Raw genomic sequence first — 25,871 nt, 5'->3', positions numbered from 1 at the left:
GAGGAATAACCATAGGAAACAGAAATAGCCACGTCACATTTGTAATCAATAATGGGACTTCCAGATTAGCAATTTTGTTAATGCTGCACTATTCTGAAAAATATATGTACAAAATATGCCATCATACTTATATATTTAGATGCAAATGCCATGACAAATCATCAGGTCTACAGGGGAATTGTATGCCCCTCCTCAGAACAGGAATCCATTTCTGTACACTCAGTGCCCAGCGCCACACCCAGTATAGTGGAAGTGCTCAGAAATGTTTAACTGACTTGTTGCCTTGGTGTCCTTCCCTCAGTAGCCTTGGGAAGCCAACCACCTACCTCAGAAGAACACGGACCTGCCAGGTAGTATTCCTGTCAGCTCTGACAATGTTACGAGTTTGCTGTTTTTTAAAAAATATATTATCTAAGGAGTTCAAGTCCACAAGAGATGAGCACAGATTATGGTAAATGCCAAAATTAAAAATTTCAACCTGCTTCTAGGAAGAATACATTAATAGTAATTTTTTAAAAATCTTGAATTTGAAATCTCTCTTTCTTGGGTTTACCTTGAAGCACCCTTGAATAGTACCAGGCTCTCCCTTGACTATACTCTGGGTCAAAGTTCTTTAAGAATTCTAGAGAGACATGGCAAATGAAAAGCACAGGACTTGTACCTGGCTGGGCCGAGGTATGCGCTGTTGCTGGTTTTCACTAGGCTTCACTGGAATTGGTTTGATGAGATTGGGGTTGTCATAGATAGCAGATGAACTGGTTATCTGTTTTGGCTCAGAACAGGTTTTACACTGAAATGGAAAAAAGAACCTTATTTTTGGTGAAAAAGAAGCTTTAATCTTTTTAAAAGTACATAACTTGTTGCTCTTTATTTTATCTAATTGGTAGCTATTTTTTGATAAATTTTTGTGCAAAAAGGAAAATTACTTTATCTCCTCTGATATGAGCTATATTTGAGTATAAGTCAAATTCCAATTTAATTTTTCTTTGTTGTACAATTTCAATGCCCTAAAAATATTACCAACAGTGTCAGTCTGCAAGATCCAGAGACTCTGAGATACCTAGATGCTTGAAAGGCTATGGATATGCTTAAGAAGCAATAGTTTAAAGATACAGAGTCTAGGAGCACCTGGGTAGCTCAGTTGGTTGAGCATCCGGCTCTTGATTTCAGCTCAGGTCATGATCTCACCATTGTGAGACTGAGCCCCAAGTCATGTTTTGCACTGAGTATGGAGCCTGCTTAAGATTCCCCCCCTCTTTCCCCCCCTCCCCCCCTGCCCCTCCCCCGCTCATGCAAGTATGTGGACACACTCACTTGCTCTCTGTCAAAAGAAATGGAGAGAGTATCACTTACTTAACCATATGCTTACTGTTGTTTGTTTACATTATTTCACACTTTTCAACATGGTATAATAAAGATTTTTACTTGTGGAAAAAAAAGAAATGGAGAGTCTAATGCTTTTCAATGAAAACAGTGATAGAAACAATGATTTATTATTTTTAAATTTTTTAATGTTTATTTATTTTTGAGTGAGAGAGAGAGAGAGAGAGAGAGAGAAAGAGACAGAGTGTGAGCCAGAGAGGGGCAGAGACAGAGGGAGACACAGAATCCCAAGCAGGCTACAGGCTCTGCACTGGGAGCACAGAGCCCTATGCGGGGCTTGAACCCACAAACTGTGAGATCATGACCTGAGCTGAAGTCAGACGCTTAACTGACTGAGCCACCCAGGTGCCCCAGAAACAATTCTTTAAATGCCATGTCTGGATAACTGTATGGTTTATTCACCCATTAGCAGTTGACTTAAAACTGGGGAGTTGCATTATCAAAGTAACTAACCTTTTCGGTCTACAAACCAAAAAGTAAAGCTGATTCAAACCACTGATTTAAAAACTGCTAACATCATCTTTATTTAATAAATGACGTTTTACATAAACAGAATAATTCAAATCTGAGTGTTCTGAGCCACTCACTACAAATTAGAATTTCACAGAGAAAGAGACAAGAGACAAGACTCATCATTTCAAATACTGAATCATTATCATACATTAATCTAACCAACCATGCAATTGCTAACACAGTAGGATTTATAACACCAAGAATACAGCAATGATGTCAGTATCTACCTTGTTGAAACACCAAATAAAACTGAATATAAAACCACTACCTTCTATTCTATATTCTCCATAGCATTGCTAGTTTCAACTGTCAAGGCTTCAGGCCAGAAAATATCTCACACTGTCCCTGACATGGAATGAGCTATAAAGACACTCTTGTCCCTCAAGAATCTAAGGTGCTTTACAGTTATTGGGTTGTATTTTCTAATTCAAGGATGTAAGAGTATGGGGTCAATTACCACCATGTTCACTTGGGTTTGTAAAGTTAATTGTACATAGGACTTATTTTCTTCCAAGAATCCTATCAATAATTTGGGTATTTGGCACTAGATTGATTGGTAGGTGAAATCCCTTTGAGTCAAAAAATGTTATTTCTAATTCTTAGGTGAATGCTGGTGGCTGCATGGACCAACTGGCCTGGCTTTCCAAGGCAATAACCAACACAAGACAAGAATACAGCCTGAGATAGAGTCACTTACAAAATGTTAGCATGGAAGCCTAGAACTTCTGCTTGCTATGTAAAAGAAAGAGGACACTCAGATTACTTTCAATGAATGACCGTGTCTGTACTTTTTCATCCTCTCTGTTCAGGGACCTTGAATTCAAGCAAGGAAAAACAGATTTTCCCTCCACCTTTGCTATACACATATCTGCATGTGCCAAGAAGCTGCTGTTTCTTGCTATGCATAAGCCCCAGATAGCCTTTCTAAGTAAAACTGCTATAAGCTGTCTTCTGTGTCACTATCTATCCATCACTGAAGCCTTGCTTTCATGTAAAAATTGTTCTTTATCAAATTGCTCAGAATTAAACATCATCTGCCTCAATAGTTCGTAGCTCATTTTCCAGCTGTTTAATTTTCTATGCTTCTCTCGACCCAAATAACTCTATGATACTTGGAAAAAAACACAGAGCTGGAAAAAGTGCATAATGGATTCTCCATAGAGATCCTGAGGCACTTCTTTAAAGCCTTAAAAACTATGTCACATGATCTAATTTTCTCACACACAAACACACAAACATATGTACCCATGCCAAGAGAGAAGCCTGGAAGAAAATATACTGAAAGCGTTAAAAGTAGACATCTTGGGGTTATAGGATTATGGATATTTTTTATTTCCCTTTTCTACTTTTTTGACTTTCCTCATTGAACATCAAACGACACTTAGTAATTTCTTTAATTTTATAAATAAATCACAGTATATTAAAAGAGACTTATTAATTCTTGCCTTAAACCACAAAACACAACATAGTCCATTTCTGCACACTCAGAACTTAACTATGCAGCCAAGGATCCTTTCTGGCCCTGGTTCTTTTTCTTACTGAGCGTTGGTGGTTTTACTGTATTGCTCATTTGCATATCAGCTAGAAGTCTAATAGGAGGTAAAAAGAGATGAAGCTCAAATTAACATCATGCTACTTTACAGCAGATTCACAGAAAGTTGTTGCTTAGGGGAAAAAATATAAAATATTGGCCAAAATAAGGTTTTTAAATTATTTTATTCACTTCATGTAAGTAGTTGCATCTGATGTCAGTAGGCTTCACTTTACCAACATCATGTACCTCTAGCTCAAAAGTTTTCCTCCTCTTAAGTTTTGGGATTTTCAAGAATTGAGTAATTTTAAAGTTGGGAAGCATCCCAGAAATCACTGAGTTTAATCCCTACCCAGAGAAGTGAGATTCTTTTCTAGTATCCTGGTATGTCATCATGTGGTTTCTTCCTGAATACTCCTGGTGATGGGAGAGGCACTTCCTCACACGAGAAGTCCGAGGGAAATCTTGTTTTCTTTCTCTTTTGCCTCTTTCTGTGTTCCCCCTTTCCTGTACCTCACAGCCATTTTACTCATGATCTCCACATGTTCTGAAATGTCTGTGTGTGGGAGAGGAGGTAACACAAACACAGGCAAATATAAAGCAGGTTTACACAATGCAACGGAAGTTCACAGAGGAGCATATACATCAGGTTGCGTAGATCAGAAATAACAGGATGGACAAAGACCATTTGAAATGGGCCGTGAAGGGCTAATCATACGTTGGCAGGTAAAGAAGGAGAGGGGACAGCATGGGAAGAAGGCATGAAGACACTTGCAGGAAGTGACACTGTTACTCTGGTAGGAGTTTCAAATATTTGTGGGGGGTGGTGGAGTAGAAGGTAGTGAGATTAGAAGAATAAACTGGGGCTATGTTATGTAATCCTTGGAGAGTCCAAAGGTTCATATACTAGGCAACGAGAAACCAGGAAGAATTTAGACCAGAGAAGTAATATAATGATTCAGGTGCTCCTGGGTTACATCATTGGCTGTTAATGACAGAAGGAATAATTTCTTCTGCTTATCACACAGTTGGAGCAATTAACATTATGCATATAACATGTATTTGGGTTTAGAGAAAAGCAAGTCTATACGCTGATTAAACATCTGCACCTCATGTCAACACTATAACAACCAATATGGGGGGCATAATGATGAATAGAACACTGTTTTGACCTCAACAAGTTTATTATTTTTATTTTTTATTTTTTTAATGTTTTTTTCAATTTATTCTTGAGAGAGAGAGAGAGAGAGAGAGAGAGAGAAAGAGACCATGAGTGGGGGAGGGGTAGAGCAAGAGAGGGACACAGAATCCGAAGCAGGCTCCAGGCTCTGAGCTGTCAGCACAGAGACCAATCCGTGAGATCATGACCTGAGCCGAAGTCGGATGCTCAACCGACTGAGCCACCCAGGCGCCCGTGACCTCAACAAGTTTATAGTGGTAGAAGTTGACTTAAAGGTAACAAACGAGGAAGAACAAAATAAGTTCTAAATAGTAACAGACTGCTGAGTTCAGTAGAAAGAATAATTAATTTGAATGAAGAGATATGGGAAAATTCCATGTAAAAGTGGAATTTTAACTGGGCTTTGAAGGATATGTAGATTCTGAAGGGCAAACGAAGTGAGGGGAAACACTGTAAGTTGTAGGTACGGTATAAAGTGATAGCCTACATGACATCTCCAAAACCACGTATGAGTGTTTCTGTGTGTGTGTTCTGTGTCCTTTGATGAGACAGTCAGGTGCAGCTATAAGAGGAGACACTGGAGAGGCTCAGGAAACAAAATTACACTCAAAGGTCCTAGAAACAGGAGGCACAGGACGCCCCGCAGGGCCACACGGGGCAGCCTCAGGGTGGGCAGGGAGCAGAAAGCGGGAGCAAAGGGAAAGCCAAGACTAGAGCCTCTGCTGGGGTTTCTGCACTTTAGGACTGGCTAGTTTGGATAACTGCAGTATGTTCTACACTACAGGGTGGTCCCTAGTAGCCTAACCTGGCTCTGAAATGATTAAGGCAGAGGAATATTACCTCCTGGGGTGCTGGGGCCAGATCCAGGAGGGATGGCTCTAGACTGGTTAGTGTGCATGTCAAAGGCATCCTCTGACTGGGCCCTTTGCTAGTTCTAAGAATTGGCTAGCCCAAGGAGGAGGATTCTGTCCCCAACCAGAAGACTTTTAAGATGTCAAAACATCATAAAAGAAAAATAACACAATATATGTGTTTGTGTATGTGAATGTGTGTATGTGTGTGTATGCATATGTGTGTGTGTATTGAGAGGAGGGAGGGAGAAGAAAGAAAATAATTTTTGTTCAATATTTGCATTCATTATTTATTGGCCATGGTTAAGTTGTCCTCACAGAACTTAAGTTCCCAGAGGGCAAAAATGTCACCTTTTAAGATTAATCTTTGGTGTGCCTAACATAGCGCAATTAGTAAAGTATAATGAGTTGACAGTTGCCAAGTCATTAGGATATCTTTCAATGGCTGTTAAAGAATTAAGCAAAACACAAAACTAATACAGAAATAGTTGTTACTGACTGAATCTGGCATTTTAAAGCATCCTCTGTCCAGGCCCTCCAATAGAAGGATAACGAAACTGTGGTTAATTCAGATTCATATTCATTTGTATTCATTCCCTCAACAATCATTTATTTAGCACCTATGTGCTGGGAGCTCTGAAGGTTCTGAAGATAAATGAAGGATGTTCTTAGTACTCAAGTAGCTCACAGTCCAACAATCAAGAGAAGGTCAACCATCAAGTCAAAGGCATGCTAAAGAAATTCGGTCCGTTGTCCTTTACTATGTACCCTCCCCTCAGGATTTTTCTGAGCTTCCTTGTTGTGTCATTTAAGTTGTTTTCTACCTGCCCTTTCCCCCTCTTCCCTTTCATTTTCTGTAAACTATAAAGTTTAAGAAAGCTCAAGACTTAGATTCAGAATCTAATGACATGTAAGAACATTTAGAAGTGGTGCTACATGTTTCTGTTTCACATTATATCACATTAGGAGGCACGTGATGTCTGGTTATCTGACTTTTAAAGGCACTGATCAGTGGATTCAGATGGTGGCAGATTGATCCTTCCATGGTCAAGTTTCCATCAAACTTTCTCATAATATTAACATTACTAATGACAATTGCTTGAATCACTTATTTTACTATGGTGATTTTAAGTTCTATCACTTCATCTACATTTAATAGCTGGAATTCTTGGTTGAGAACTTTCCCTCCTAAGCCACGATTATGAGGTTACTCTGAAAATTGGTCCCTGCTGGGCAGGCAGGGTAAATGCTTAATTCCTTCCCATAAACTACCAATTATCAGAGGAACGACTTGGTGTCCTAATACCTCCAAGAATAGCCAACAATTATTTTTTGTTTTGTTTTATATTTTTAGTCTGCTTGCTCTCTTATCACCACGAACTCACAGATTATATATATGCAATGTGTTTCAATCCATTGTAGTCATTCTTGTTGATGTTAGAATTTGATGTTTTGGTTAGCGGTCCCTTCACGTTGACTTCTGTGCTCCTTTCACATAACCCTATTTGTTTGATTTTCCTATTCCAGACATGGGATATAGGAATTGGGAATTTCTTCAAAGAGCCCTGATACCTTTTAGGAGGGAACAGTATTTAGAAACAATAATCTTGGGGCCAGGGGTGCTTATTGCTACTGGGTTGTCACTTATCTCTAGGTCTCTTCAGGGTAGAAGTTAGTAACTACATATTTAAGAAACCAAATATGAACTAATTCTCACACTTTACTTAAAATTTAACATTATATGACTTTAACTTATTATTTTTCTCTTATACGAAAGGTTTTGTTCTGAGCACATAAACATACTCATTTATTATATCCATGACAGCTAAAAAAAATTACAATGCCAATGTTATTATTAACAATAAAACCACTGAATGAAGTTTACAATTTCTTTGCAGTTCTTTTTGTCCTTCAAATATAATGCTCTAAGGGTCCTTATGTCCTTTAAATATAATGTACTAAGGGTCCAAATATGGGGCTCTGAAGTCACTTTAATTTCTTTTCTAAGTAATTATAATATGATATTCAGTTATGTACATTATTTCAGCTGGTTTCCAAATCCTAGGTTTTAATTATCCTTTTTCCCTAATTTTCTTTTTTCCTATGTTTCTAGAGAGTGTCAATCTTTTACTTCTCAATTTTTATAAGAGCAGTGTATAAAATAGGGAAATTAACCCTCTTCCTCTTGCTTAAATATAAATGTTTCTCAGTTTTATATATCTTTCCACTTTTTAAAACCAGGCAAAACATTTATTTTTTGATTTTTATATAGCTGAATTAATTGCTTTTGGGTTTTAAGATATAGTTAGGAAGATTTTCCCTTTCCAGATTACAAAGAAATCTATACAAATTTTCCTCTGGTACTTGAATGGTTTTTTTTTACAATTAAATTTCTAATAATTTGGAATTTATCCTGGTATAAGGGACAAATCCAATTTTGTATTTTTCCAAATGGCTACCATTTGTTCCCATTTCATTTATTTAAATATCCACTCAAACAGTTGATTTGAGATTTTCATCTTTATCTTCATCCTAAATGACATCCTAATGGGGGGTCATTTTGGACTTTCTCACCTGTCCCATTGGTCTCTCTGGCTGTTTATGCATCGATACCATCAAGACCATAGTGTTTTATGTGCTTAGGTGTTAATGCCTTAATATTCAGAGTTTGCTGCCCCTTCTCTCCCAATAGTGCCCTTCTTTGTCAGAGTTTCCACTGCTTTTCTTCCTGTATATTTCTTGATGAACTTTACAATCAACATGTCTGGCTCCAGAAAAGAAGAAAATAAACCAGTCTTTATTTGTTTAGGAATCATCTAAAATTTACAGACTAAACAGAAGTGAAAGCTTTAAGTTTCATCTTCTTATCCAAGATCAGGACATATATTTCCATTTGGTCAAGTCTATTTTTATGCCTTCATACAGGTTTTGCCCTTTCCTTGTTACCTTTATTCCAAAGAATGTTATATTAATAGTTGCTACTGTAAATGGGGTCTTCTAGTAAACCTTCTGATTGGGTACTATTTGTATATATGAAGCCTGCTGATTTCTTAGGCTACCTTTTAATCCACTTAAAACAAACAGTCTTCTTTATCCTGCTGAAAGCAAATAAAGACTTAACTTGTCATACAATTTTGTTTGGTGGAAGGAATAGCACTAAGCCTTTCCCAACAAGCATATTACCACTGTAGGATTTAAGTATGTTTCACAAGGGAAGACAAAAACTCACCTTGGTGTATTCATCTTTGGCCTTGGTAAGCATTCGCAAGATATCTACTTCCTTGCCCTCTCCTGAATTGAGGATCATCGGGGAGTTTCCTGCTCCAGCTCCCTGATGGGCTTTCAACTGTTCATACTGAGTTAGGCTAGAAAAACAGAGGGGAGAATCCACAGAAGAAAAACGAACTCAACACAAATGGCTTTTAAAACCATCCAATTCTCACCCAGTTGTTTTTGTCTTGTTATAGTCATAGTAGAAGTAGGACTGCTTAGGAATTGAAAGAAGAAAAATAAGAGTGGAGGTCCTGAGTACAGTGAGTACATAAATGAATCCAGAGTAGGGGTGGGCAAACTATGTCCTGCAGGCCAAATCCGGCCCACCACCTGTTTTTGTAAAGTTACAAACAGACACACTGTTACTGTATCACTTAGCTGCCTCGCACAGTAACTGCCGAGTTGAGCAGATGTGACAGATAACTATGGCTTTACAAAGCCTAAAATACTTGTTTTTTTGTTTTGTTTTGTTTTTCAGAAAAAGTTTGCTGACTCCTCATTTAGAGCATTTGACAGGACTCATTAATTGCTGAGGAAACCCAATTTAGAGTTCTCAAACACTGAGCAAACGGCATGGCATATCGAGATTTCCACCCCCCCCACGCCTTGTTTCAATATGCCTTGAAGTCAAAGCAAAATTGATTCCAGCAACTCAAATCCTCTAGTCCTCTGGCAGTTTATGAACTGTGAAGATTCCACTCTAGAAGAGGGGCATTACAACAAACAAACAAACAAACAAACAAATGGAGCAATGTAGAGTGTCTTCTGTTTTCCTGAAAACAATACAGAAGGGAGACCAGATTGCTCCTATGTGGTGCTAGGTGACACTGAGAAAAATACTTTTCCTTTTGTGTGCTTTGACTTTCAGCTCAAATTTTTATAACTGCCATGTCATTTATGGTAAAAGAGATCTGAGAATTTACTGGGAGATTTAATTCTAACTGAGGAAGGGCTCAGAATCCACACATATCAGCTGCTTATTGCTAGTCAACAATCAATTTCCTGCCCCAGCTGTTAAGTAATTACTGCAGAATGCTAACAATTTTAACATGGCCTCTTGGCTGAGCCACAGGGTATTTTTTAATCTATATAAAATCCTGCTATTATTATCCATTGCACAGTTTACAATAACATGAATGTGTTAGGAACTAGTTGTTATGGTGGTAAATACCAGTTTGAGCACACTTAATCACCATCTGCAACTTGAGCTGGTTACCTACAATTAGCTATCACAAGCTAGATTTTCAGAAATCTATTTATAAAAAAGTGTTCCCCACATTTCGTTTTGCGGGGTCACTTTTAAGTCATTTCCTTGCCTCAGGATTTAAAATTGGAAAATGGTTCTTTTACAGATGGAGATGCTTTGTCAAATCCATGCGGGCAGCAGCCATACTGTGTGTTTGGCGAAGTCCAGTCACTGGCTGCGATACGGCATGTGTAGGAAATTTAGTTCATTCTGAGGCTTTAAACCATCCCCATAAAGCAGGGAAAGAACTGCCTCCCAGTGAGCAGTGTCGGGGCTCAAGAACCAATCACAGAATAGACAGCATGCTTACCTGGGCCTTCCTTTCAATGCAGTCAGGGGAGCCAAGAGTGGGAGTCAGACAGTGATTTAAATTTCCCAAAATGCAGATGGGACAAACCACAATGTATCAAGAGATTAAAAGAAAAAGAGACTAGCTACAAAAAAAAAAAAAAGACTGTCTACTGATCACTAAACTAATATTAACCCAGATATTTCCAACAAGATTGAAAATAAAGTCTACATACTCAACAGCATTTGAGATGTGAGGAAATTCTGATCTCCCATAACCATGGGTATGCAGTTAAAGGAAAGCGTTTAGGGCAGGAAGGAAATGGAAGATCTTAGAGGATGTGTAGTGGCCTTTAAAACGGCTCAGAGTGTTCTTTTTACTGACAGCTATACTGATAGCTTTTCAAAGAAAAAAACTGCTAATTTGCAAATGAGTAAAATATTGAAGAAAACTGCCATCTGGAACAATTCATATCATGGATATTTCACACATGCAAAAAAAAAATGAGGTGAACTGTTCTACCTACTGAGGAATCTTACCTAGTGAAAATGTAAAAATGTGTCTGTTTTTCATCTAAGTAATAGTACATGTTTTCCTAACCACTGTGGAAAGGATTGCTGTGAGGGAGATATTCTGTTAAGAGTATAGTGTAGTCATACTGGGAAACACAAACAAAAGCATCATGTCCTGAAAAATACTTAGCCTTTCAGCACCTACTTTTTCATAAGCTCTGCAATTCTTTGGCATTCTTCCTTATCATAAAACCAAATTCCATAAATGGACACTGCAAAAAACACATCAAACAAATTATGAGCACCTTCAAAACTACAAAAGGGAAAGAAATTCCCTTTCCATCTTGAAGAAAATACACACTTACAAATAAATGAAACCAATCACTGGAGTTTAAGCTTGAAAACCTAGTACTGGAATTTTCTAAGCCCACAGAGAAATCTGTAGTGGTCTTATGCGTGCGCAGACACATATACATACCCCAAATAAAGTATGTTGCCCTTAACAATATAGTACCTGAACATAATGGGCATCTGGCAAATGCTTCTTAAATGAATGAATACAGGCTGAAGACTAAACCCCTGGCTTTGAAGCATCATTGTTTCTAGACTCCATCTGCACATTTATATATGTATTTCATCTTTAGGTATTCAGAAACCTGATGCACAAATTAGGCCTAGAAATCTCTCTCCTTCTCTCAGGAATACGTTAACTGAAAAACTGGCTTTGTAAGCTCTAAGTTAAGAAAGAGTACAGAAAAAAATAAAATTCAATAACAAATCTCTGCCTTCAGAATGTACAGAATACTTACAACTGTTGAAAGATGAGATGTGACTATGTCTTAATCATTTAGGAATGAAAGAAAAATGTAGTAAGTTGTAGCTGCTATGGATTCATCTAACAATTTTCAAATAAACTGTATACCTTAGTATGTGCCCATTTATATCACTTTTATAGCAAAGGCTAAACAGTTCCAAAGTACATTTATAAAGATCTAGTTAAGGATTTGGTGGTATTTTAATCATATAAATAATGCATTAACTACAGATACATTTAAATAATCTTCATTGAAAATAGCAGCAATGTTATGATAGAGCAATGAAAAATAACAATATATTTTTTTAAAGCAAAAACTTTAAAATTTAAACGTTCAAAACATTTAATTATATACATATTATTTGGTCATTAAAACAGCTGATATTTTAACAACTTCTTTTCCCCACCCGTCTGACCAGTGCCTCGGTGTGGGATTTCTGCTTCTTGTCAGTAATGATTCAGATACGAAGCTTCAGGAAATGTCTCTTTAGTGCTATTTTAAACAGATATATTTTTTAAAAGGAACCCTATAAATCTGAATTACTGACTCGCCATAAGGTGGCAATGAGGTTTTAAACTTTTTATATGATTAGTGTGCCAGGAATCTTTATCTTACCTACATGTGAAGAGGAAAAAAAAAAATGGAAAAACCCTCCAGCATTTTCCTGAACAGGACCATTTTATCCTCCTAGAAATACATACACATATTTCTCTTTAGTACATTGATAATCTTTTGAAAAAAGAACATCTGAATTCTGAAGCTTATGTGCTGAGAGAGCCTCAATACTGAAAAGAAATTCTTTCATCTCAAGATCATTAAATGTGTATCTTAAAGCTTTTCACTCAAGGTTCTTTGCAAATCCATCCACACTAATGTCCTATTCTGATTGCCTACACAGATTCCTATACACTCACCCATTGAGCCTTGTGTCCTTGTAAGCAAAAGTGCATTAGGTCACTGACATTCAACGACAATAAATCTGAATACATTTGTGTGTTGTGGCAGTTTTAACTGTAGTTATAAAACTAGGAGCCTGGTCTATTTTTTGATTACAGTGAAACCTTCCAAATCTTGGAGACTGGGTTTCCCAAAACTATCAAAAGAGAAAGGTGGTAGCAGGGGAGAAAAACACAGCACAACTAAGAAACTCCAGGCCCAATGGCAGAGGAAAACGAGCCATTTGTGTCTCATCTGTAGAATGTATTAGTAGAAATGTTTTGAGTGTCATTTTTTTTGTTTGATGTTACACATTTGTGGCATTTGACATAAGGATTAGGTTTTCGTAAGAGTTAGATGCCAAGGAAACTGTTGATACAAACAGAAAAGCAGTCTGACAATGTCATTACCATGAGGTAACTGAAATGTACATTTAGGAAGGAAAAATGCTATGAAAACATCTTTCAGATGCCAAAGCAGAATGAAGGGAAGATCAGGTCTGTAATGACTATTTAAGACATGGTGGAGGTTTCTTTAGGACCTGACCATTTATCTCTAAAACAACGGGACTTCAAAATTAAAATGGGATCATTTTGAAATAGCACTTTTCATCCCAGTTAATACTTAGTTTGAACATAAAATTTAACTAGTCGGTGGAGAAAAAAAACAGACCGCCTAACAGTCTTGGCTACTGAAGGGTAACACTGAGATAAAATGTAGAACTGGACCTAAGTTTTTTTCTCCTTAAAATAGTTTCGCAACTTGAGTTGCATTCCACCAGGAAAGGGCCAACAGTTACATGAACGTGCACATTCCAACTGAAGTTTTCTGCCTCTTAGGCCCAAGGTCTCCCAACCCCTGGACAAAACTATCGCTCTTCCACACAAGAGGCTATATCAAAGCAGCTCGTGCTGATATATAAAAACCAGAGATCAACATGCCTCAGGGAGGTGATGAGCTGACAGGCTGACAGAAACCATTAACTTCACATTTCAATCCCAGTTTTCTTGTACAGCCACTGGGGGAGAGGCCCATCCTTATGTAGGCAGTGAGTACAGCAGGCAAGACAGAAAAAAATAGGTTGAAAAGAACCAAAAAAGAAGGCGTGGTTTCTTGAATTCTAACACTTAAAAAGGAATCACCGGGACCTAAATTTGCGAGGTGATACAGCGGTGTAAACTTGTAGAACAATGAAATGGGAATGACTTCTGGGCTTTAAGAAATTACAAGGAGAAAAGCTCATGAGAAGATTTGTTTTAAAAAACTGACCTATTAGTCCACATCTGGACATCCACCATGCTTCGAGCCTTTGTTCAGCCTGCTGCGCCTGCATACCAGCCGCTTCCCAGGCACCCTTCTGCCGAGTCAGAGGTGAAGTTTAAGGGCACTTTGGTGCATGAAGCTCAACTCAACTGTTTCTACATCCCTCCCGGAGGTAAGTAACCCAAAAGTGGAGTAAAGGCTAGAAAGAACACGTTGAAGTTTACTCTAAAATATTCTAATGACATCTAGAATGTGTGATGTAACGACTCATCTTTTTGGCAATCCTCTTCGTATTTAATGCAGGACTTTCAATAGCACAGTTGTGAAATTTTGCTGAAAACTGTACTGTCCTGGTCTATCTCATGCTTTGGAAAATTTCAATTGAAAAAAAACACTGTTTGAAGCAACAGGCAATGTAATATTGCCTTCACCTATCTATTTAAGCAACAATCTTCCACTTTGTTTTTAATTCTGCATGCAAGATTAAGGAAAGTAAATTCCCCCATTAGGTTTCATGTCTGAATATGTAGGTACACACAGATGACAAAGAGAGCAAGCTGATTATATCTGATAATGGTATTTTCTTCTTTTTAAATTTCTTCAGCAGAAAAATTGAAAGCTGATAAAAATTTAAGAGTGTAGTTAAGAGGTCATTAGAGGCAATATCAAAGGTCCTTAAATGCACTCTTGGATTCGTATTAGCATGGAGCATTAGTTCATTCTGGATGTTCTTTGGGGATTTACCTCATCTGGTTTATGTTCCTAACAAGTATTTCTATACAGGATGTTCTTTTAAGCCATATATCATTTGTCCCATGTTTTACCCTAAATATCTTTCAACTCCCAATCATGAACGGTAGTGTGCAGTCGTCTAATAAGGAGTCATGCTAATATTTGTGCAACTTCAAAATATAAGGCATATTTCTATATAGTTAGGAAGTAGATAATTCATAATTACATAGGTAAAGTTTAAATAGGCATGAGAAGGATATCTGATTTGGTAATGCTCTCTTCTCTTTCTCTCCTTAATTTTTTTTTTAATGTTAATTTTTGAGAGAGAGAGAGAGAGAGAGAGAGAGAGAGAGAGAGAACGCGAGCAGGGGAGGGGCAGAGAGAGAGAGGGAGATGCAAAAACTGAAGCAGGCTCCAGGCTCCGAGCTGTCAGCACAGAGCCCAATGCGGGGCTGGAACCCACAAGTCGTGAAATCATGACTTAAGCTGAAGTTGGACACTTAACCAATTGAGCCACCAAGCGCCCCATTCTCTCTCCCTCTTTAATAATTTCATTCAAAAGCAAAGGGATATACGCTTCTTAGAATGCAGCAAAGAAGGCATTTAAATTCTCTTTTTTAACTAGGAGAGCTATGGAAATGTGGCAGTGTAAATTACATAAATCTCTTCTGCGCAGTTAAGGATAAACCAAAATTTAAAATTCCTTCAAACCCCATTCCTTTCACCAAGTCTTTTCCAAATGAGTGGAATAATAACCCCAATGTAAGGACCAACATCTAATCGATGTAAACACTTGTTTTTGAGACTTTGCTCAAATATCATGTTTCTTGAATCTTTCTGTAAGATTGGCCACGTTGACGATGACCTGTCACTGGTATTTGGTGGTAAGTCTGCACACCCAGCTCCTACCCTTTGAAAGATCAACAGGTAGTTAAAAAATCAGAAGTTAGAATCATGAAGTTTTAGAGTTGGAAGGCAGCTAAGAAGTGTGCAGTTCAACAACCTATTTCACTAATGAGGAATGTGTGGTCTAACAAGGCAAAATGACTTAGTCAATGTCATTTTTACTGGTTCAATCTGTTTTCTCTAAAATATGCTCCTCCCCCCACCTTACAAATTAAGTAAATAAAGATTGAAACAATTTTTATGTTTGAGGTGTAGGCTTGGTTTTAAGAGATGGGAATTAGCCTTTTTTAAAAACAAGTCTGATATGGACTCTCAAAAAGGAAAAAAGGAAAGATGGGAGGGAGGGTGGGAGGAAATGAGGGTAGAAGGAAGGAAGGGAGAGGGAGGAAACAAAGAGGAATCTGAGATTTCTAGTATTGGCAGTATTTTTATGGCAGTGAATGCTAGGACAGCAATCATACTGCCCATGTTCTGGCAGCCACATATGGGAAACGCAAGCTCTGTTTGGCTGCTCTACGCTGACTCTGTACCTCTACCCCATTTGGAAGGCTTTGCACTAAAAATGTTTTCCTTCATAATGTTCTTTAATGCCTTTAAAGCAGTGTTCTTTCATTCACCTTCTGCCTTAGCTCTACTGACCAAACACGGACACAATCTTGTAAAACAAAATCTTCACTGGCCACGGAGAGTCTACATAGCGGTGTTATCTTTGGCCCCCCGGTCTGGTTCTTTTCATATGACATAGCTTTACTGCACCTCACAAATCAGTGATCCCATGATCTCAAAATACTGGAAGGTTCACAGTAGATGAGAAGCAGTTTCTATTTTATGGGTGACTAATACTCATGAACATTTTGTGAGAAACAGTAGAAAACCTAAATAAATATTGTGAAGTAAAAACAATTCTTTTTTCTAAATAAATTATCTTCATTGTAAAGTTAACATCAGAAACAACAACCACAAAAACAATCTCTCAACTAAAGCATTATACTAATTTGGATTAAGTTAATATGTATCTCCAACCATACACTAGCATTTATTACTTCAAAAGAAAAGGATGGATTTATCTTTTAAAAAGTTTTTATTTAAAACAAATGCATGTTATGTCATAAGGCCTCCCTAATCTCCACAGAGGTCGTTATCCAAATGAGAAACTTTAGGTCTACTAGCCTCAAGTTCATGAAAGGCCAGATGGAATCTTTTTCATGACATACTAATTTCCTAATTTTATTTATTTCAGGGGAAAGTTCCTTTAATCTGAGATTTAACAAAGTAAATAAACATTAAAAAAATTAGGAAGCAGGAAAAGTTATCAGTAATAATAAATATAAATAGGAATTACTTATTCTGCTTTTTGGCCATTTAAATTTATATATATATATATATTTTTTTAATTTTATTTATTTTGAGAGAGAGAGAGAGAGAGAGAGAGAGAGAGAGAGAGAGAACTCATGTGTGCATGTATGAGCAGGGAAGGGACAGAGAGAGAGGGAGAGAATACCCTAAGCAGGCTCCACACAGACAGCACAGAGCCCGATGTGGCGCTCGATTTCACCAACTGCATGATCATGAACTGAGCTGAAATCAAGACTTGGACACTTAACCAACTGAGCCACCTAGGTGCCCCTATATCTTCTTTTTGTTCATAATCCTGTGGATTAATTTCAAAATCTCCTAGACCACAAATAACAAACATGGGTTCCCTAAAGTGTCTTTCCCCCTCTCTGAGCTAATAGTTGTCTTCAGAACTATGAGTTTTTCTCATTCCTTTAGTGATAACTAATCTCAACTTCTTTGTTGCTCACATAGTTTTTTGTACACCCTTGAACCAAAAAAAGAAAAAAAAGAGCACATGTCATAATTAAGTACTTACACAACTGTTTGCTCCACTAGACTATGAATTCCTGGAAGGTAGGACATTGTTAATACACCCAGCATAAGACTAGCATGGGGTAGACAGTCAATAAATATTTGCTGAGTTGAACTGAAATCAGACTACAAGATCTTATACTATCAATATTCCTTGTATTGTTAATATTAATAGTTATCACTATTCTGGGCTAATTACACATCACAGGTTAGATGTGCTAGATCCTCTGTATTCAATGATAACAACTTCTACCAGGGATTACATAGCATGGGAATTCTCCTAACATTGCTTAACATTTCTCCTTCTAACCGGAATTTATTTAGTTTCACACATTTGGTAACCTTCAGCATTAGCCATCTTGATGGGATTTTGTCACTGGGGTTGAGCTCCCTCAGATTGTATATTTCTATTGCCCCAGCACTTTGTAGGCACTAATGTATTCATTTCATGTGTATTTATTATTATGACAATTCTACCATATGCCAGTCTTCCTGACTGAATACCTGTCAGGCCCTGGCAACTAAGAGCTCAAAGAATGCAATTAATCTGCAAAATCACATGCATTTATCTTGAATCCCAATGTAGCAAAATAAGTCTTATCGCATACAATTATAGTTTATGAAAAATATATGTTTAACCTAAACATAAAAGAGTGTTTCTACATGTCAAAGCTTGTTCCAATGAAAAGCAGACTTCGTCATATTTGACTCAGATTATTTAACCAAGTGTTTGATAATTACAGGAATAGCTTTGCTGAAAATATCCTAACTATTAAATATATGATCAATGAAAAACTTCTAAGATTCCGTATAGCAGTGGCCTAGAAAGGAGCCAAATGCTACTTCTTTAAAAAAAATTTTTAAATTTTTAATGTTTATTTTTGAGAGAGAGAGAGAGAGAGAGAGAGAGAGAGAGACATAGCATGAGCAGGGGAAGGGCAGAGAAAGAGAGAGGGAGACACAGAATGTGAAGCAGGCTCCAGGCTCTGAGCTGTCAATACAGACAGCTTGAACCCACAAACAGTGAGATCAGGACCTGAGCTGAAGTCGGCCGCTTAACCGACTGTGCCACACAGGCGCCCCCAAATGCTACTTCTTGATTGAAGAAAAATAAGCCAGAGTTTCTGTACTTTTTCCAATTTGACCTCAATCTACAATTATGGATATAGGAGATACCACTTTTCCCAAAGCCCTTTATGTTATAAACATTGAATCATGTTTTGGTCCTACTTAAATTAAATTAGATCTCTAAGGCTGTATACAGTATAATTTTAACACAAATTCTTGGCTAAAATCGTTTTATTTCTCCAAAACCCCTAAGAACATGAAAAATTCTAACTTTTCCTTCTGTGGGTTAAGAAGTATATTAATCCAATACTTTCAAATTGATTATTTGAAACTATTTTCTAAGTGGTTTTTGGACAAAAGTCAATAATAGAAAAGAAAGACTCTAAAGAAGAACAGATATGAGCACTCAGTGCAGCCATAATGAGCACTGACTATGTGCAGAGCACTGTGTTAGGGTAGGGAAACTAAAAGATGCTTCACACATTAAGCATTTCCGAAAGTGTTTTGGAATCCAGTTTTTTTCTGCCAAGATTTAGACTTCTCTCATGCCAAACTGGGCTCTGAAAAACAAAATATAAAATACAGTCTGTCTCCAAGCCACAAGTGTAGTGTATGAATCCAAATAGCATCACTATGCAGATGTTTCTTTGGTAAAGTTGAGAATCCTAAAAGTGTTTTTTGGTTCAGGATAAAATAAACGTGACTTCACTTTAATTTCACTCACATAGTATCTGTGTATCAGGTTTGCTACATGGGTTCTTTATCTAACTGTGCCAGATTGTTAAGTCAAATAAGTTTAGAGATGCATATACACAGCTCCCCATTAAATTCATGTGACTGTCCTATATCCACTGAGTCCTCTGGTAATAATGGAAGTCTGGAGGCTGCATAAACTGGGTGGTCAGGGTGAAGAGAAGTATTGTTTCCCCACCTTGTGTGTGTGTTTCAAGGAGCTACCAAGTATCACAACTCAACACAGTAATAAAAAAAAAAAAACAAAAAAAAAAAACATGAAACCTAGACATACTACATGGCTCAAAGGTGAAATTTTGCTTTATGTGAGGCTTTTCAGATCCTCCTTTAACTGATAGGATGTGAGTTCTTTAGATTAATAGTCTCCTCTAGAGTTTAGATCTTTTCCTTTCACCACGGACTGAGCATTGACAGAAGAAGAGTGATTCTGGGTTAAGGTCAGAGTGACAGGTTTCATCACTCAAGTCACAGCAGATGTACAACCCTTAACCATATATTAAAACACACTAGCTTTCTGAGCAATGGTGCATAATAAATAGGTCAATTTTTCAGTTAGAATGGTAAAGGAGGCTGACAGACACAGAGTAAGATTCAGTGACCATACTGTAAGGTTTAAATTTTGGTGGCCTTCTTTCTTTCTCACTAAGAAGCCCAGACTTCAAGTTGGTAGAAAGAATTCTTGGTTACCTAGTGCAACCAACCACTCCTCTCATGTACAGTAAAAGAGCAAGACTATATCAGTTACCTATTCTAATTGCATATGAAATGTCAAATTCCTTGTCTCCCATTCCATACTGCATATGATTTGAATGAGTTTACTTTAAGGATCTTGTATCACTGGACAGATCCTTAATAGAACATTCTCTTCTTATTCCTGCAAATACTAAGATTCTGCTAGAATGTCAAGTATTTTTAGCCATATAATTACTTTAAAGATCTTTCTTGACTCTAGAGGGCTTTAGGGGTTCAATAAAATCCCTGAAGTTGTATGCAAAATGATGTGTCTATATGCAAAGAAGACATTCTTGAAGGTAGGAAGTACAAAGCATAACCGCCCCCCCCCCAACAATTCCTGGCACATGGCAGGCAATTAAAAAATGTTGCGAGGGCAGGGAGGAAGAAAAATGTTGCGAGGGCAGGGAGGATCATCAGATCCTCAAAGGAATCTGTGACTCAAAAAAGGTTAAGAACTACTATTTGAGGATCAATACACCAGTAAATACCTTAGAATGGAAAAATAACTCTCAATTATCTGTGGGCAGATAATGTGACTTTCATTTTCTTCGTAATAAATTTACACAGAGTTCACTTTTAACCTTGCAAATTGGTTTTGTAATAATTGCCTGAACTGATTCCAAGGTTAAAAAAACAGTTGATAAAGTCTCAAGGTCTTCAAATTTGTTAAGATGTAAGACCTTTTCCTCCTCCACGTGGCCTGAAGTCTAGGAGAGAGCTTCAAAAACCAGACTTTGCATCCTTGGCCACAGCAAGGGTGAACCACACAGTTCAGCTTCTGTTACTGCTCTACATTAGCTTGATAGGTAGGATTTTCAATCTTAACCATGAAATGGCCAACAGTGAGGAATTCAGTAAAGTTGGGCAACATTGTGGCCCTTTCTCAATCACCCCAAGCAGAGTATCTTCATAGCTGGACAAAAACATCAGACATATATCCCTAATAACAAATCTAGAATTGATATAAATGATTTGGGAATTACACTAAGTACATTGTGTCTATTTCTTATCTAGATCTGTTCATTTTCTGTGCTTATTTGGTACCACAGAACACAAAATATTAAGATGTAGTCTCTGCCCTTGGTAATCTATTACTCAGGTCACTGCTTTCTCAATAGCCTAGATAATCAATAATCAACCAATTAATGACAGAATAGTGGAAGAGAAAACATTTCACAAAATGCATTTGACCTATCTTTGTTTGCAAATTTGGCTTTCTTACTGCTATTACTTATTATGACTATGCCCAGGTATATTTCAACTGGAGCTTTGGAAAAAAATTAAAGCTTATATTTCATAATATGTTTTCTAATAGCCATCAAGAAAAATTGTATTAATTGCTTACTATATATGAATTGTTTACTATATATTTTGTTCTAGAAAAAGGACTGCAAAATAGATGCTACGGCTTCTCTCTACCAGAAAACTGACTTTATTATTTTTTTCATTTTATTGTTTTTAAATTTACATCCAAATTAGTTAGCATATAGTGCAACAATGATTTCAGGAGTAGATTCCTTAATGCCCCTTGCCCATTTACCCCATCCCCCCTCCCACAACCCCTCCAGGAACCCTCTGTTTGTTCTCCATATTTAAGAGTCTCTTATGTTTTTGTCTCCCTCCCTGTTTTTATATTATTTTTGTTTCCCTTCCCTTATGTTCATCTGTTTTGTCTCTTAAAGTCCTCACATGAGTGAAGTCATATGATATTTGTCTTTGACTCACTAATTTCACTTAGCATAATACCCTCCAGTTCCATCCACGCAGTTGCAAATGGCAAGATTTCATTCTTTTTCATGAAATTTCATCAAATTTGATCAAATTTCATTTGATTGCTGAGTAATACTCCATTGTATATATATATATACCACATCTTCTTTATCCATTTATCCATCGATGGACATTTAGGCTCTTTCCATACTTTGGCTATTGTTGATAGTGCTGCTATAAACATTGGGGTGCATATGTCTCTTTGAAACAGCACACCTGTATCCCTTGGATAAATACCTAGTAGTGCAATTGCTGGGTCATAGGGTAGTTCTATTTTTAATTTTTTGAGGAACCTCCATACTGTTTTCCAGAGTGGCTGCACCAGCTTGCATTCCCACCAACAATGCAAAAGAGATCTTCTTTCTCTGCATCCTCCCCAACATGTGTTGTTGCCTGACTTGTTAATATTAGCCATTCTGACAGGTGTAAGGTGGTATCTCATTGTGGTTTTGATTTCTATTTCCCTGATGATGAGTGATGTTGAGCATTTTTTCATGTGTCGGTTGGCCATCTGGATGTCTTCTTTGGAAAAGTGTCTATTCATGTGTTTTGCCCATTTCTTCACTGGATTATTTGTTTTTGGGGTGTTGAGTTTGATAAGTTCTTTATAGATTTTGGATACTAACCCTTTATCTGATATGTTGCTTGCAAATATCTTCTCCCATTCCATCAGTTGCCTTTTAGTTTTGCTGATTGTTTCCTTCGCTGTGCTTTTTATTTTGTTGAGGTCCCAGTAGTTCATTTTTGCTTTTGTTTCCCTTGCCTCCAGAGATGTGTTGAGTAAGAAGTTGCTGCGGCCAAGATCAAAGAGGTTTTTGCCTGCTTTCTCCTCGACGATTTTGATGGCTTCCTGTCTTACATTTAGGTCTTTCATCCATTTTGAGTTTATTTTTGTGTATAGTGTAAGAAAGTGGTCCAGGTCCATTCTTCTGCATGTCGCTGTCCAATTTTTCCAGCACCATTTGCTGAAGAGACTGTCTTTATTCCATTGCATATTCTTTCCTACTTTGTCAAAGATTAGTTGGCCATATGTTTGTGGGTCCATTTCTGGGTTCTCTATTCTGTTCCATTGTTCTGAATGTCTGCTCTTGTGCCAGTACCATACTGTCTTGATGATTACAGCTTTGTAGTATAGCTTGAAGTCCAGGATTGTGATGCCTCCTGCTTTGGGTTTCTTTTTCAAGATTGCTTTGGCTATTTGGGGTCTTTTCTGGTTCCTTACAAATTTTAGGATTATTCATTCTAGTTCTGTGAAGAATGCTGCTGTTATTTTGATAGGGATTGCATTGAATATGTAGATTGCTTTGGGTAGTACCGACATTTTAACAATATTTGTCTTCCTATCCAGGAGCATGGAATCTTTTTCCATTTTTTTGTGTCTTCTTCAATTTCTTTCTATAGTTTTCAGTGTATAGATTTTTCACCTCTTTGGTTAGATTTATTCCTAGGTATCTTATGGTTTTTGGTGCAATTGTAAATGGGATCGATTCCTGGATTTCTCTTTCTGTTGCTTCATTGTTGGTGAATAGGAATGCAACCGATTTCTGTGCATTGATTTTATATCCTGCAACTTTGTTGAATTCATAAATCAGTTCTAACAGTTTTTTGGTGGAATCTTTTGGGTTTTCCATATAGAGTATCATGTCATCTGCGAAGAGTGAAAGTCTGACCTCCTCCTGGCCGATCTGGATGCCTTTTATTTCTTTGTGTTGTCTGACTGCAGAAGCCAGAAAACTGACTTAAAAAACAACACTGAAAAGGGGAATGGAAAGCTAATTCCTTCCACTCAGGAAAAAAGATCAAGTTGTACAGGTTTTCATATATTCAGCAAAAAGAAACATTTCTTCTTTGGCCCTGTGGAGGAAGTAGATGGCCCAAGCCAGAGGAAAGGGGGCATAGCCTTCCTAACAATCTAGACACTACAAACGCAAATTAAACTATTTCCATTACCTCAAATTACTTAAAACTTTCAGTTGAGGTCAAATTACATGAAGGCTTTGGTGTCATTTGTTTTAAAATCCTGAATATGTGTTTTAGAATAAAGATAGTGAGTTATACCAGGTTGAGGAAGCCAAGATAGAAATTGGAGAAGAGTTAGTTTAGTACTCTCATCAATTTAGAAGAAGAGATCAAGATTAGAAGAAATGGTGGTTAATACATGCCAGGATAAAAAAGAAAGGTAACCAATTATATTTAAGTATTCATTTATGTAAAGAGTCTTCTTTTATAAAATTCAATTGTTTCCACTTTTTTTTCAATGTTTATTTATTTTTGAGAGAGAGAGAGAGAGAGAGAGAGCAAGTGGGGAAGGGGCAGAGAGAGAGACAGAGAGAGAGAGAGAGAGAGACATAGAATCTGAAGCAGGCTCCAGGCTCCAAGCTGTCAGCACAGAGCTTGATGGGGGGGGGGAGGCTCGAACCCATGAACTGTGAGATCACGACTTGAACCAAAGTTGGACACTTAACCGACTAAGCCACCCAGGTGCCTCTACGTTATGTATGATAAAAGGGACAGAACTCAAAGTGTTTTGTTTGATGAGTTTTGGCAATAATACACTCTCAGGTAAGCAGCCACCCAAAACAAGATATAAAACATTGTGATCACCTTTTCAGTCAAAAACTATAGAATTTCCACCACCAACTCCAGCAGATAAAATCATTTTCTCACTTCTATCACAATAGATTAGTTTTGCCTGTTCTTAGACTTCATATGAATGGGATCATACAACATGTACTCTTTTGTAGATGGCTTCTTTTCCTCAGGATGCTTTTGAAATTCATCCATGTTATTGAACCAATCGGTAATTCATTCCTTTTCATTGCTAAGTAGTATTCCCTTATATGGATATACCAGATTTGCTTGTCCACTTACTTATTGATGAATGGACATTTGGGTTATTTCTAGATTTTTCTGGCTATTATAAATAAAATTGCTATGAACATTTGGATAAAAGTCTTTGTGTGGACAATATTTTTTCATTTCTTTTAAGTAAATACTAATGAATGGAAATTGTTGGATCATGATAATTATGTTTATAGGTCTATAAGAAATTGCTAAACCATTTTCCACAGTGGTTGACCATATTACCCTCCCACCAGCAATGTATGACAGCTTCAGATGTTCCCACATTCTTTTTTTAAAAAAAATTTTTAATGTTTATTTTTGAGAGAGAGAGCACAGGAAGGGGAGGGGCAGAGAGAGAGAGAGAGGGAGACACAGAATCTGAAGCAGGCTCCAGGCTTTGAGCTGTCAGTGCAGAGCCTGCTCCGGGGCTTGAACTCACAAACTGTGAGATCATGACCTGAGCCAAGTCGGACGCTTAATCAACTGAGCCACCCAGGCCTCCTGACTGTTCCACATTCTTATTAACACTTAGGTAATGTCAGTTATTAAATTTTGGTCATTCTACTAAGTTATGTGGTATTTTCATGCTAGTTTTCATTTGTATATCCATCCAATGTGCGATAAACATATGAAAAAGTGCTCAACACAATTAATTACGGCAAAATGCAGATTAAAACCACAATGATATCACTTCAGAACTCCCAGAATAGCTCAAGTTAAAAGGAACAATATCGAGTGTTGACAACGATATGAAGCAATTGGAACTCTTATACATTACTGGAAAGAGAATAAACAGGCGTGCAACTTTAGAAAACTGTTCAGCATTATCTATTAAAACTAACAAACCTCTGTACTACATATAAGTGGTTGCTAAAAACGCAAAACAATTAAGTGCATATACCTACTTGAAAACCATGGTCCAGAATGTTCATGGCAACTTTATTCACAATAGTTTAAAACTAGAAATAATTCAGATAACCCACCAACAGGAGAATAAATTAACAGATTGCAATATTCTGATGCTACAGAATACTACGTAGCAATAAAAAGCAATAAGCTATTGCTACAACATAGTTACTTAGAAGTTTCTGGTAATTATTGTTGAGCATCTCTTTATTGGCTACTTATAGATCTTCTTTTGTAAAATGTCTGTTAAAAATATTGCCAATTTTTAAATTGGGTTCTTTTCTTCCTATTACTGAGTTCTTAGAGTTTTTACATATTCTGGATATAAGTATTATGTCAGATATATGAAGTGAGAATATTTTTTCCCTGTCTGTGGCTTGCCTTTTCATTTTCTGAAAGGTATCTTTAGGCGGCACCTAGGTGGCTCAGTTGGTTGAGTTTCTGACTCTTTCGGCTCAGGTCATGATCTCATGGTTCGTGGGACTGAACCTCACAT

At 37.2% G+C, this 25,871-nt stretch overlaps 1 protein-coding gene across 1 annotated transcript in view; it reads right to left on the bottom strand.

The window, feature by feature from the left end:
• The window catches only part of DCP1B (decapping mRNA 1B), a 60,005-nt gene that overhangs the window by 7,302 nt on the left and 26,832 nt on the right, over nt 1-25,871 (bottom strand). Inside the window, exons 4-6 of the mRNA XM_047065567.1 lie at nt 10,984-11,050; nt 8,688-8,823; nt 662-790 (exon numbers count right to left, since the gene is read on the bottom strand). Of these exons, the coding sequence (XP_046921523.1) occupies nt 662-790; nt 8,688-8,823; nt 10,984-11,050 (332 nt within the window). The remainder of the gene's footprint in view (nt 1-661; nt 791-8,687; nt 8,824-10,983; nt 11,051-25,871) is intronic.

Source organism: Lynx rufus, unplaced genomic scaffold (assembly GCF_022079265.1).
Source record: "Lynx rufus isolate CCGP_SWC_20201006 ecotype Redwood Valley unplaced genomic scaffold, mLynRuf1.p SCAF_7, whole genome shotgun sequence".
In the NCBI taxonomy this organism is placed as follows: domain Eukaryota; kingdom Metazoa; phylum Chordata; class Mammalia; order Carnivora; family Felidae; genus Lynx; species Lynx rufus.
The sequence above is the reverse complement of the archived record's forward strand: the minus strand, read 5'-3'. Positions and strand labels throughout refer to the sequence as shown.